This window comes from Ceratotherium simum, chromosome 4 (genome assembly GCF_057802395.1).
Source record: "Ceratotherium simum simum isolate JZ-2026a chromosome 4, ASM5780239v1, whole genome shotgun sequence".
Lineage (NCBI taxonomy): Eukaryota > Metazoa > Chordata > Mammalia > Perissodactyla > Rhinocerotidae > Ceratotherium > Ceratotherium simum.
The window spans coordinates 1,083,148-1,098,397 of NC_141903.1; the positions used below are offsets into that span (position 1 = coordinate 1,083,148).

The 15,250-nt window shown below is 36.9% G+C and overlaps 1 protein-coding gene across 6 annotated transcripts in view; it reads left to right on the top strand.

Annotated features, from left to right (window-relative positions):
* The window catches only part of MAPK9 (mitogen-activated protein kinase 9), a 51,469-nt gene that overhangs the window by 15,486 nt on the left and 20,733 nt on the right, over positions 1-15,250 (top strand). For all 6 annotated transcript variants that reach the window (XM_087429187.1, XM_087429188.1, XM_087429185.1 and 3 more), the window contains exons 3-5: positions 8,812-8,941; positions 11,379-11,437; positions 13,772-13,910. In XM_087429187.1, coding sequence (XP_087285313.1) covers positions 8,812-8,941; positions 11,379-11,437; positions 13,772-13,910 — 328 coding nt within the window. The remainder of the gene's footprint in view (positions 1-8,811; positions 8,942-11,378; positions 11,438-13,771; positions 13,911-15,250) is intronic.

The following is a 15,250-nucleotide window of genomic DNA, read 5'->3' on the forward strand; positions in this document are numbered from 1 at the left end:
GCTTTAGGGTAGGCAGTTAAACTGAATGACTTCATTACAACATGTTAATTAACAATGAAATCACATGCTGCTTCATAAAATACTATTTTGCAGAGATTGATTTTGATTTCCAGTTTGCATATGCTACCTCTCATCTTTATTTTTTAAAGAAACGTGTAATAATGAAATTATTCGTTATGGATGTGTGTGTTTCATTTAAAAATTCTAGTTTTGAAATAAAAGTTCCTAATATGCCATTATAAGCTAAACTACCTCTGGTAAAAGTAGTGGTAAAATTATAAATGGAAAGTTCTGAATTTTTTAAAAATTTTAAAAACAGAGTCTAGAAATAAACCCATTCATCTGTACTCAGTTGGTTTTTGAAAAGAGTGCCAAGATCATTCAGTGGGGAAAGAATAGTCTTCAACAAATGATGCTGGAACAACTGGATATCCACATGCAAAAGAATGAAGTTGGACTACTATCTCACATCATATAAAAAATTAATTCAAAATGGGTCAATGACCTAAATATAAGAGCTAAAACCATAAAACTCTTAGAAGAAAACATAGGGGGAAAGCTTCATGACTTTGGATTCTTAGAAATGATACCAAGAGCATGAGCAACAAAAGAAAAAATTGTGCTTCATCAAAATTAAGAACTTTTTTGCGTCAAAGGACACTATCAAGAGAGTAAAAAGACAACCCCCAAAATGGGACTGTATTTGCAAATCATATATCTGATAAGTGTCTGGTATCCAGAATATGTGAAGAACTCTTAGAACTCAACATCAAAAAGACAACCCAATTTTAAAAAAACAACTTGAAAAGACATTTCTCCCAATGTCACTCTGCAAGTGGCCAATAAGCACATGAAAAGTTGCTCATTGTTAGTCATTTGGGAAATGCAAATCAAAACCGCAATGAGACACCACTTCACACCCACTAAAATGACCGTAATCAACAAAATAGAAAATAATAAATGTTGGGGAAGATGTGGAGAAATTAGAACCCTGGTACATTGCTGGTGAGAATGTAAAATGGTGCAGTCCCTTTGGAAAACAGTTTGACAGTTCCTAAACAAGTGAAACATAGAATTACCATATGACCCAGTAAATACTCCTAGTTATATACCCAAAAGAATTAAAAACAGATGTTCGTACAAAGACTTGTACACAAATGTTCATAGCAGTACTATTTCCAATAGCCAAAAGGTGGAAACAGCCCAAAAGTCCATCAGTGGATGAATGGATACATAAATTGTGTTATATACATATGTGGAATATTATTCATAAAAAGGGATGAAGCACTGATATGTGCTGCAGCGTGGATGATCCTCAAAAACGTTATGCTAAGTGAAAGAAGCCAGACACAAAAGGTAGTATATTACAGTCACGCATCGTATCACAACGGGGGCACTTTCTGAGAAATGGGTCATGATGCGATTTTATCCTTGTGTGGTGTACTTACACAAACCTGGATGGTATAGCCTACTACACACCTAGGCTATGTGGTACTAATCTAATGGGACCACCATCCTTTATGCAGTCCATCGTTGACCAAAATGTCATTATGTGGCGCGTGCGTGACTGTATATGAGTCCATTTATGTGAAATATCCAAAATAGGTAAATCCTTAGAGACAGATGCAGACTGGTGGTTAAGAGGGAGAGGGAAATGGGGAGCAACTGCTTATTGGGTATGGGATTTCCTTTTGAGGTGATGAAAATCTTTTGGAATTACATAGAGGTAGTGATTATACAACATTATGAATGTGCTAAATGCCGCTGAATTGTTTACTTTAAAATGGTTAATTTTATAATTATGTGCATCTCACCTTAATAAAAATTTTTTTTTTAAAAAAGTAAACTGGAAGATGCCTTAAACTAAGGGTGTTTGTCATTTTTAATGGATATTTAACTCCTGATACTATAGAATTGTTTATATAATATTTTCATATTATATTATACATAAAATATGTTGTAATTTTCTTATAGTATCTTAAGTTATATATTGACAGTATCTTAACAGTAATTTCACTTAATTTAATTTTCCTCATTTAAATTAATTTATGATAATTTTATTAATATTTGTAGGAGCAGCTTTCATCTCACATACAGAAAGGTAGAAAAAAGTATGTAGAGGCTAAAATTTTAACACCATCCTAAATCTCATCTCTTGCAAATCTCCATTTCCGTAGCCTGAGTTTTGATTCTAAGGAAAGATCAAAAACTGGGTTTTGCTCTTTTCTGCTCAAGAAAGAAGTCATTACTTTGAACTGATTAAGGCAGCTTATTAATGAGCCCATGCATAGCTAACAGTTAATTTGATGATCTTTGATGTCATTATTCGCTTAACTTTGTAACCCAAGCCAGTTATTCGTTATCAAATAAAAAACCTTTTTGTTAGGTTAACTGTACTGAATGCATGAAAACATGGTTAACTTGATTCAGATTATTGATATTTTCTTTTAGAAATGTTTGTACAATTATGAAAATTATTCTTAGACTTCTGGGATGTTTCATCTTTTGGGGGTTAGAGGAAGTGCCATCCTAGGAGTTAGACCTAGATGGTTGGAGAGCTGGTTTCCATTATTACCTTATAGCTACTTTCCCCCAGATCCCGTGCTGCCTTCCTCTCAGCCAGGGAGATAGGTGACTGCTCCTTGCCTGCCTTCTGGGCTTGAGGCTCCGTGGGCCGCTGAGCTGCAGCAGTGGTGGTCCTAGGAGTAGTAGTCCTCAAGTTGACAGGAGAGAGCCCTCACTGTGACACTTCCCCCACGTGTCCTTTGTGGATATTTTTCTGGCTCTATTTTGCACAACATCTTGGATATTGACATTATGCTTTAAGGTCCTCAAAAGAATAGTGTTCTGTATGTGGTGCAAAGAGAGGGTCTCTTGCCTCATCCTGCTGTTTGGATAGAGCAAGAAACTATGAATCGTGTCAGTCAGACCCCTTTTGTACCCGTCAGTGGTGGAAGGGCCTGAGCATCCCCACCATCAAGCCTGGACTTCCACACAACCTGTTTTCTCCAGTGGTCCCCTCCCTGCAAACATGGCAGGGTCTTTCCCATGCCCATCACTTTTGTCCCTGCTGCATCTCCTGTTTGGATTCTCCTCTGAAACCCTCTGGTCTGTCCAGGCCCTACCCCTGGTCTTTCATGACTTATCTTGTCTATGAAACCTCCCCAGATAATCGCAGCTCACACGTGAAATAGAACCTCCTCTCTGATTGAATCAAATGCTTGATTGACAAACACACACACACACACCCCCGCACACTCTCCAGGACTGTAAGATAATAAGTTTGTGTTTTAAACCAGTAAATATGTGGTAATTTGTTATAGCAGCAATAGGAAACTAATACAGGGGATATGTGTGCTTTTACCTTTTTGAGAAATAAAATATAGTAGCAATAGCGCATGGTTTACAAAACTTGTTAATCGTCTCTTTAAACCAGAGCTTTATAAAGACATAGGGAAAGTGTGCAGGTAAACCAAAGTGCAGATACTGGTACAGGGTTAAATGGAAGCGCTGGGATCAGAATAAAATATTCTTACTCATAATTTTGAATTGTTTTTACAATTGTCTTTGATTTGTTCCTTTGTTTTTGTTGTTCATTAAAAATATGTTAGTAAATTTATTAGGAAGTAAGTTTTAAATGTTTATCATTTTGTAGTACTCAAAAATATCAACTAAGTTGTAGAGTAAAATTAAGTAATTGCAAGATTTTAAAGCTCTGGTGGGGAAGATGTGTGTACATTGCTTTCATATATATTCATTTCTTCTTTCTCCTTTTAAAGTCTAAAGTTATTTAGCCAAAATAGTAAAGATTATTTCTTTTATAAAACAGTTCTATGAAGTTTTTAAATATTAGATCTGGCAGTACTTAGAAGTGACAATTAAAACCTTAACGTGAAATGGTTGGTATAGCTCTTATTCCTTTTTGCTTTCTCTAGTTCTGTACAAGCATGAATATTGGCCTCTTACATTGTTTCATTTTACCTCTATTAATATAAATAAATTAAAACATAATATTCAAACAAAACTTCAGTGATAAAGGAGATAAATGATAAAAGGCATAGGAAGGCTGTGATTCAGGAGAAATGACTTCTAAGTCCAGCTCTGATCCTCACAGCGGTAGTTCTTTGTGAGCTTGGGTAAATCATTGTCTTGATGGGCTTTAATATTTTCACCTCTAAAATGAGTGGTTTGGAACTTCTGATTTAAGATGGTGGATCAGACACCTAAGCAAAGAGACCAGGAGAGAGTAATCAATGGATGAGAGTTTTTAACAAGTTTCTGAAATATAAAAAGTAATTGGAAGCTTGATGCAGATAAAACAGAGCAGAAAAGTGAGAATAAGTAGATGAGACATTTGCAACGAGGAAGAGAACCTGTCTATAGTAGAACCCCAAAGAGGCTGTGGGTATAGAGATGATTAATACAGAAAATGAAGATGAAACAGGTGGCTAGAAGTAGTGTTAATGAAAAGTGTGTCTATAAAAGAACTATGCCAGTTGGCTCCCAACATTCCCACCCCTATTCCTCTGCTCAGCGTTTGCTCCTAGAGAGTTGGTAGGTGAGTGAAGAATTATTAGGCCAGAATCCAGGAAAGAACAGAAGCCTAGTGAGAGGAGCTCAGAATTTGGGGCCATCTTTCTCTTGTGGGCATTTGAAAATTCTGGAGTGGGTGACTGAGAGATTGAGTAGTGCTTTGGACTGCCTGTGGGGCTGGGAGACAGGGATTAGAGTCCAGGGCCCTCTAAAGGGACCTAGTGAACTTTGCTTTGAATTGGGCCCATAAAGGGCTGCATCCTAGAAGTAAGGATGAACCAGAAAGAGACAGGCTTTTGCAGGCACTGCCATTCAGCTTCAAATCATCTCATTTGCTGAACTGGTACTGAGGTGAACCCAAATTGCTCATGCCCCCAGGTACCCAGCAGAAGTAGATGTGAATTCCCCCTGAAGGAAGATAGCATCATGCTGTATATCAGATTATTTCTGGGTAGCAAACAGTTTTGCAAGTACAAGGTCCAGCACATAATCAAAAATAACTAGGCACACAAGGAGATTAGACAACATGCACAAAATCCAGCACAAACAACAGAGGAAAAAAACAGATCCACAGGGGATATTGGTGTTAATCAGATCCAAACTTTTAAATAACTATGATGTTATGTTCAGGATAATAAAAGGCAAGATGAAAAATTTGTGTGGAGAAATGAAAACTTAAAAAAAAAAGAACTAAATAGAAACTCTAGAACTGTAAAATATAGTCATTGAATTATGAAGTTAATTGATGGGTTTAACAGCGTATTAGATATAATTGAAGAGAGAATTCATGATCTGAAAGCTAAGTCAGAAAAAAAATATCCAAAATGAAGCCTGGAGAGACAAAAGGGTAGAAAAATACAGAAGAGAAGATTTATTGGTTTTCTATTGCTGCATAGCAAATTACCACCAACTTAGTAGTTTAAAACAATACCCATTTATAATCTCATAGTACTGTAGGTCAGAGTGCCTTCCAAGTGCATTCAGTTTGTTGGCAGAACCCAAGTCTTTGCAGCTGGAGGTCTGAGGTCCCCATTTCCTCACTCCCTGTCAGCCAGGGGCCTTTCTGCTCCTAGAGGCTCCCACATCCCTTCTCACATGACCCCCTCCATCTTAAAGGGAGCAATGGCACGTCCAGTCCTTCTCAGGATTCATCTCTCTCTGACTTCCATTCTTCCCACCAGCCAGAACAAACTCTGCTCCTAAAGGGCTCTTGTGATAGATTAGCCCCCAACCCCAGTCTCCCTTTTGTTAAATTATTGAGTGTGTTTAGCCCCGCTGTGGGATACAGAGTCAATATACAAAAAAATCAAATGCCTTGAAATTGGTAGAATGAACCACTTTGGAAAACAGTTTGACATTATTTACTAAAGTAGAATCTATGCAGTCCCACTCTTAGCTATCTGCTTATCAGAAATACATGCATGGGGACCCAGAGCCATATATGGGAATGTTTATGACCATGTTTTATGTAATCACTTGCAAAACTGAAAACAATTAAGTATCTGTCAACATTATGTCATATAGTCATGTAACAGAATATTATAGCAATGACACAGAATGAATTATAGCTACACACAAGAACCACTGATGAATCTCATGAATAGAATGTTGAATGAAAGAAGTCAGACACAGATGATTTCAAAAACCAGGCAAAAATAAACCGTGGGGGCTTGAAGATGCATATTTAGCTGGTAAAAGCAAGGAAGTGATTATCATAAAAGTCAGAAGTAGTTACCATTTTTGGGGTACAGGAGGGATCGTGATTAGTAGGAGATGTGTGAGGGGCTTTGGGGATGCTGACAAAGCATGGCTCTTTGTGATAAACGTTGAGCCGAGGAAGAAAAAAGGAAACAGGAATGAAGATCAGAGGCATAAGCCTTCTCACCAGCAACACTCACCACTGGAAATCGGTGGAGTTGCGAGGGCAGATGGATTTTGAAATCAACCAAGGGTGAGGGCAGAGTAAGATCATTTATTTTCTATGTACTTTTTCTGAGGAAATTGCTTGAGGATGTACTCCAACAAGAAAGAGCCTTCAAGAACGTGAAACATGAGCAACAGTGGAGGCCAGTGAAAAGAAATCCCAGGATGATAGCTGTGTAGTAGGCCTTGAAAAAACTCTTAAGAAAAATGTCTCCAAAAAGAATGGGATAGATTCCAAACAATAGATAATGTGAGTAAGAAAGTACCAGTGATAGGCTTAACAAAGATTTGGGTTTTTTTCTCTCAATTTAAAAAAAAAAAGTTTATTAGAAATTTGTAGGGGAAAAGCTGGAAAAAGTCATGGTCTAAGTATAAAACAAATGAAAAGGACATGATATTTGAGCAATTGATAGAATGTAAGAAAAGAGAATCCATTTGACCTTAATGTTAGAAACAATCTCATTCTCTTATGAGCGGCAGCAAGGGTCATGTGATCTTTAGAAAATAAAATGTAATCCAAGCTCTGCAATTAGTAATATTTACATGTGCACACACACATACACTCTCTGTCTTTGATTTTCAACTTTTATATCCATCCTAAAGAAGAAACACAGAAAGACTGGATTGTAGAGATCAAATAGATGTGTTATCAAGCTTGACCACTTAAGACAGAAGTTTAGAGGAAAAGAGAAGAGAGTAGAGAGCTGGAGGAGAAAGGAGCTGGAATATAATAGACTCATTTTACATACTGGGGAGTCAAGAGGTTCCTTTGAAAGTTGATGGAACAAGGAATTTAGGCATGTTATTTAAAGTTGCAAAGGTAACCAAGGGAAAAGTTAAAAATAACATGAGAACAAAAAACGGGGAGGAGTTGGGGGTTTCAAGTAAATTATTAAATCCTCAGTTTTCATAATGGGGAGTAAATAGTTCATTTCTAAAGTTGATAAATGAGGAAATCATGATAAAAGTATATTTGGATTTGAGAAGTGACCACAAGAAGTAAAACCAGGAATAATTGAAGGTAGTTGTTCCTGGAGTTGGAACTAGGAGTGGGGAAGCATGTGTCCACTCAGATGCTCAGAATTGGTCCTTTTGGCTCATTTTGGACAAAAACTTTTGAGAGCCAAAGAGGCGTATCTGTTTGCAAATTCTTGAGATTGAGAAATATATATATATAGGTACAAATACACACATGTATACAAGTATGCTAATTAATGATTTCACAAATAGATTTATATTTAACATTTTATAATTCATATGAATGGTATATTTGTATATGGGCATATGAATCTACATATGTGTGTATATGTACACAGTGTCAAATGAATTAAAGAATAATTCCAAAGTATCATGAATTTTGTAGCAATTCTTAACCAAATACAACAGCGGACAGCCTTCAGCTAAAAACAGGTTGAACTAAGCTAGGGTTGTTTAGCATTACTAATAGAAGTAAGTGTAAATAATATTATAAACTGAATAGAATCAATAAATAGAAACAATATTTTAAATGGTGCTTAGGTTCTCAGGTGGTCTTTAGCGGCTTTTAACGCCTGATAAGTAGCCAAAAGATACTAATAACACCAATGCTACTATTGGTACTAGTTTGAAACCCCAAAATGTACCATCAGGCTACTCAATATTTCATGTCTATTTTCTGGAGGAAAATGAACCGTAAATTTCAACTGGGAACTTGAGATGCTTGAAACACAGCCTCTAGAAAATTTTATTCTTACTGTAATAGTATGAGGAGGTATTTCAAGTAGAATTTTATGTACAGCATTTGCTTATTGTTAGGAGTTTTGTATGTTGGGGATTTACCTTGAGCTGAGATTTTGGCTGTTTTCTTTTTAGATTCTTTTGTCTGGGAAAAACACAATGAATCAAAACTTAGATTTATTATGTTCTTCTCATGAACTCAACCATTTCCTCCACTGTGATACCCCAAAATATACTTATATTATTCTGGGAAAATCAGTGACTTTTCTTCAACTTATTGGCATAATTAAACTGAAGATTTCATTTTTTGACCAGTCTTAGATGGTCTTTGTTAAATTAATTGTTTCAGAACATAATAATCTCAACTAATACAATGAGAAGTCAAGGTGCAAAGAATTACTGAATCCCATCCTAACTGCACCTGCCATGTCCCTGCCTCTGCAAAGGAGTCAGTCTGTCCTGTACTCTGAGCCAACTCACCTTGCTCTTCATGTATACAAGTACCTTGGGTGGAAACAAAGAAAGATTTTTCCTTATTTGTTACTCATTAAAAAAGATAATACATTGAATGTACATTCTGCATTGCTTTATTTTCTAAAATCATTCTAATTGATTGCTTATTATATTTCTTAATTATAGTGCTGCTTTTGATACAGTTCTTGGGATAAATGTTGCAGTCAAGAAACTAAGCCGTCCTTTTCAGAATCAGACTCATGCAAAGAGAGCTTATCGCGAACTTGTCCTCTTAAAATGTGTCAATCATAAAAATGTAAGTAATGTCTGTGTTTCCTCTATATTTTAATGTTGTCAATGATGTGATCATCATCTGAGTCTTTGGCGATACATTGAGTTTAGACCTGGGGTAAACTCGTGATAAAAATAACTATTAAAATGGTTATATTTTACTGATAAAATTCTTAACATTGGGGAAATTGAAGTCAGAAAGAGGCATCATGGTCGTAAGAATTTAGATCACTCAACAGGGGTAGGAATGTCAGTTAACCCTATAACCATTTGGTTTTCACTATTTCTCTTTCTATAAAATGGCAACGGTATTGACCTAACAAATTGAGAAACAGCTGAATATTTTTTGGAAAAACGTTCTATAAGTAGCTTTTTACCTGGTAATCTCAGTTTTAAATAAATATTTATTCAAGATAGCTGTACTTGGCATCCCCACAGAAATCAAAGCACTGTAAATTTTAGGGAGAAATAGTATGTCTCTAGAAAATGAGATATTCAGGCACATTGTATGTCCTACTACTGGTCTCTGAGCATTGTGTTAAGCATGATTTTGATAACTTTGCCATGTTATAAAAGTCATAAAATGTTAAATCTGGAAAGGGCTTTGGAGATCACCCCCTGTGACCCATTTTTGTTGGGGAGTGTGAGTATTTAAGATTACACTCAACTCTATATGGCTCCTTTTATTTTAACGTTTATGCTGGATCTTTCTGGTGTAGGGACATGAAATATGAAACTAAGGTTCATTCTTTCGAGTCTGTGGTTTGAGTTTGTTTTTAATTTCTCCAGTGCAAGCTTTATTTTACTTATTTATTTTTTAAAAATTTTCAGGTTACAAAAAATTATATGGTTATTATTTTTAAAAATTCCAACAATATAAACAAGAAAGCAAAAATCCTTGAATCCCACCACTCACAGATCACTACCATTAACATTTTGGTGAGCATTCTTCTGCGTATATATACACACATACATACGCGAGATCAATTATGTTATTATGCATTTTGCTTTTTTCCCTCATGAAATGTTACTAGATCTCATTTATGTTAATGAACATAGATATAAACCATTTTTTAAATGGCTACATAGTACAGATGCACAATAATTTATTTAACCAATCACATATTATTGCATATTATATTGTTTCCAGTTTTTTGCTCTTATCAAAAATGCTACAGTGAGCATCCTTATACATGCACCTTTGCACAGTTGTCCAGGTGAATTTCTTGGCCAGGATTGCAGGGTCAAAGAGTACACACACTCCTGGCTTTAATATATGCTGACTAATTAACCTCATGAAAGACTGTCAGTTTATGGTTTTGTTAAGAGTATCTACGAATGTCTTTTATTTCAGAATCCTCCAGCACGGCATACTGTTGATTTTTGTTTTACTTTTCCAGTCTGACAGAGAACAAATGATACCTTATTTTTATTTGTGAGATTGAATTTCTTTCCATATCTCTGTTAACCATTTTTTTTTCTTGAGAGTTTATTTTCCATGACCTTTGTCCATTTTCCTCTTGGACTGTTGATCTCTTTCTTATGCATTTATAGAAGATCTCTGTATAATGAAACTGTCAACCCTCACTTCTTTTCCATCTGACCTTATTTAGGTTGTTTTTGTCATACTAATTTTTTTTGTTTGGTTGGTTTTGGTTTTGGTTTAATGTAATCAAATCTCCTAGGTTTCCTGTCATGCTTAGGAAAGGCGTTTCTACACCAAGATTAGATGAATGTTTATCCATATATTAATGTTTTATATTTATCTTTGTTCCATTTTGAGTTTATCTTGATGTAAAGATTGAAGTATGGTTCCAGTTTTATTTTTTCCTTGGCTAGCCAGCTACCCCAATCTTATTGTACTGAACATTTCATCTTTCCCTCGATCATTTAAAGTGATTGAGGATGTGTGTTTGATGCTCAAGCAGCGGAACTCATTGTTAAACCTTTGGAGTGCCAAGAGTAGGCCTGCAGTGGGGTCAGTTCTAGAACCCTCTTTAAGTAAATGCATAACACTATAAGGCATTTCATCTTTATCATACCAAAAATACAAGCTTAGCCTTCATATTTCAAAACTTTAGAAATTTGCACATAGTGTTTAAGTTTTCAGAGTTAACATATTGCTTTATTTAGTGTCTTTCTACCCGTAATTTCCACTTTTTTATGTTAAGAGCCAGAAAGGCAATTATGTGTTAAAATTCTCTGATAATAAGTTACTAGGGACACATAAAAGTGATTTGATTAAAAGTGCATCTTATTTCCAAGGTGAGAATCCTAATCATTTAGCTTTTTTCAAATACCACGTAATAGAAAGTTTTGGTAAAAACAATAACAATAGTAATGAATACTGAGCTCTGCTGTGATTTTTTTCTGGTTTTAATACATTTTAATGTTAAACTTAATTTTTATAATCAAATAGAGTCATCTGACATGCTAAAGTATAATTAATTTTCTCTTTTCAGATAATTAGTTTGTTAAATGTGTTTACACCACAAAAAACTCTAGAAGAATTTCAAGATGTGTAAGTATCATTTTTATTCAGTAATGCACTATGCATCAAAGACTGAAAATTTAGTAAAGAAAGTAACTGTTTTTTTAACTTAGGAAATGTAGATTTCAGTACATTTTTAATGATGTCTTAGCTACTTTTCTTTGTAGAAGAGAATTGTTAAGTTAAATGGATAATAATATTCAACTGTTTGTGCCTAGATAGTTATCATCTCCATAACAGATAAAGGATGACTGAAAATAATTTTTCAGAGCAGACAGTGACCATTAATGCTGCTGATTTGCTTTACTGAAATATAAACAGTTTTTCTCCAATCTCCTGAAAGCTAGGATTGTAGGGTTCAGGTGTTTACAATTATTGTTTGAAACGGTTAAGTCATTAAATATTGTGTGTTTCCAAAATCTGAAATAGAATTATCTTACTGAATAATATATTTCATGAAATGAAATATTAATTTCTCATATCGAGATATAAGGCCCAACTCATCCTAAATTCATTGATGTATTCATTCATTCAACAAATATTTGATTGCCAACCATGTGGTAGGCACTGTCTTAGACTTGGCATATTTTAGTGACCAAAACAGGCAAAAATCTCTTTTATTACTTAAGAATCATAGGTGGTAATATTCCCTCCTAGAGCTTGCCAGGAAAGCCAGGGAAGGTAGACCATCAACATAGTAAATAAGGAAATGAATTGTTCGTTAAGATGTGGCAAGTGCTCTTGAAGAAGTAGAGCTGGGTAAGGGGGATCAGAGTGCTGGGGAGTAGAAGTCAGGTTGCAGTGTTCAGTAGGGTGGTTGGAGAAAGACCTCACTGGATGCTGACATTTGAAGAAAGACTTGAAGGAGGTGACGGACTTAGTCCTGCAGATATTTGGGGGAAGATGGAATCAAGATAGAAGGAACAGGCAGTGCAAAGGAGTGGAGATGGGAGCATGCCTGGTGTGCTCTAAGAACAACAAGAGGCCGGCATGGCTGGAGTGGAGGGAGCAGAGGAGAGTAGAAGAGGTGTGCTCAGAGAAGTGACGGGGCCACACACTGCTGAGCCTCTAGGCTGTTGTAAAGTTTTCGTTTTACTCTAAGGCAAGTCAGTAAGACTTTCAGCAGAAGAGTGAGCTTACCTGACTTACATTTTAAGAGAATAACTTTGGTTTCTGGGTGGAGAACCCACCTTAAGGGGTAGGGACATAGAAGATCAGCTAAGAGGCTATTACAGCAATTTGGTGAGAGATTATGGTGGCTCCATTTGGACAAGAGGGGAAATAGTGAGGGTAAAGGGAAGAGATTGGATACTGAAACTGTTTTGAAGGTAGAGCCACAGTGTTTGCTCTTAGAGAGGCCATGTGGTGTGAGAGAAAGAGGACTTGAGAATGATGCTTGGATTTTTGGCCTGAGCACCTGAAGGATGAAAGTGCTCTCAACTGAGATGAGGAAGGCTACAGGAAGGGAAGATTGGAGGGTCGGATAGAATCAGGACTTCAGTGTTGGACATGGACTTCGAGATGTCTATTGGACACCCAAGTGGAACTGTGAAGTGGGCAGTTAGGTAATGAGCCTGGAGGTAAGGAGAGAGGTCTGGGTTGAAGGTGTGAATTTGGAAGTTGATGGTCTCCAGATGGTATTTAAAGCCTTGAGACCAGAGACCAAGAGGACGTCACCAAGACTGTTCAGTGCAGTTAGAGAAGGGCGGAGTGTTGGCACTCCAACAGTAAGAAGTTGGGGAGAGGAAGAGGGCAACATCAGCTGGGATTATAGGACTGGCCATTGGATTTAGCAACATGGAAGTCATCGGGGGCCTTGAGGACAGTTTCAGCAGGGTGGTGGGGGCAAAAGCCTGATCAAAGTGGGATTAAGAGAAAATGGGAGAAGGATTGGAGATGGCAAGTATAGACACCTCTTTGGGGAGTTTTGCTTGCAAAGGGAGCAAAAATATGGGGTGGTAGCTGGTGGGGGAAATGAAGCGAAAAGTTTCCATAAGATGAGAGAAATAACAACGTGGTTTCTATACTGGTAAGAATGATCCAATAGCAAAAAATTTAAGATGAAGTAGAATTTCAGTGTTTGAGATTCTATTTCATATGATTTAAAAATTGTTTTGTTTTTAACTTGCAAGACATTGCATTATTAGTTTTGGGGGTTTTTTTGGAAAACTTTGACAAAGTTCCATTATATGTTTGCTTCTTTTCAAGATACCTTTAAAAGTTTAGAGAAAACAAATTATCTTTTTACTTTAGCCAGTGCAGTGACTAGGTCGTAAGTTATTACTGCTTCATAAAAATAATAATAACCATAAAGGAATTTTGGATAGTTTTCATGTGTGCTTGGCTGGTCTTTTTTTCCCTCAGGTATTTGGTTATGGAATTAATGGATGCTAACTTATGTCAGGTCATTCATATGGAGTTGGACCATGAAAGAATGTCCTACCTTCTGTACCAGATGCTCTGTGGTATTAAACATCTGCATTCAGCTGGTATAATTCATAGAGTAAGTAGTGATACCATATTAATTTTATTTTTAAAATCACAATCATTTTGTTGTCATAATCCTGGGCTGGCTGCTCAATTTGATACTGCAGAAGAATACTACTTTTTTTTTTTTAACTTTTACTTTTGAAGTAACTTAAAAGTTAGAGAAAAGTTGCAAGAACAGAACAAAGAACTCCCAAATACTATTTACCAAGATTCCCCTATTGTTAATATTTTTGCCATATTTGAAATCCCATTGTTTTGTTTTGGGAGGAAGACTAGCCGTGAGCTAACATCTGTTGCCAATCCTCCTCTTTTTGCTGAGGAAGATTGGCCCTGGGCTAACATCCATGCCCATCTTCCTCTACTTTATATGGGATGCCACCACAGCATGGCTGGACAAGAGGCGCATCGGTCTGCGCCCAGGATCTGAACCTGTGAACCCGTCTGCCGAAGCGGAGCGCGTGAACTTAAATGCTACGCCACCGGGCCAGCCCCTTTGAAATCCCATTTTTAATGAGCAGGAATTTAGATTTGGGATGGGGGACAGCTAGAGGCCAAGTAGTACATGATACAGTTGCTTGAGAAATCTTACATGAATTATGTACCCCTCATCCTGAGCCTCAGTTCTGCGCCCCAGATCAGCATGGCAGCATCCCTGGTCCTCCCCACGCCTGTCCAAGGCCTGGCACACTGATAAGCACCGGCTCCTGACGAGTGTGCTGGTATTTAAGATATAGCCTTTGCTGCCACGAAGTGTTCAGTTAAAATAATATAAATTCTGTTGACGAATTTGCTTTAAAAATAGTAACACTAGTTAAAGTAAAAATAAAGATTTCCCAACTTACCATTTTGTTTCTCTTCCTAAAATTTTCACAGACCTTTATATAAATTAAGGCACTCTTAATATCTCTTAAATACATTTTGTACTAAATTCATGCTTTAGAGTAAGTATTACGTTAGGCCTTATTAATTTTGTAAAGGGAAATGGTTTTGCCTTCCTTGTTTCTCCCCTCTTTGGCCTGGAGATATGTGGGAAAGCAATATCCTCCCATTCCCGGGGACCTTGGCAGAGCCGCAGCACACGCGTGCCTGTGTTAGGGAATATTCTGTTGCTGCTGCCCAGAAGGTCAGATAGGGTCCAAAGAAGTGTTTGGTTTGCCCAGCATGATTCAGCAGACCACCTCTCCATCCTCTTCACCACCCGACCCGTCTCCCTCCCATGTCTTGTACCTTCCTGTTCACACCTTTGGGAGCCTGCCAGGCTTGTGTTTTCTATGAAGGTCCTGCATGCTCATTGTGGGAAAGGTAGACAGAGCAAGTAGTGAAAGGCCCCAGTTTACCCACCCCACTGACCCT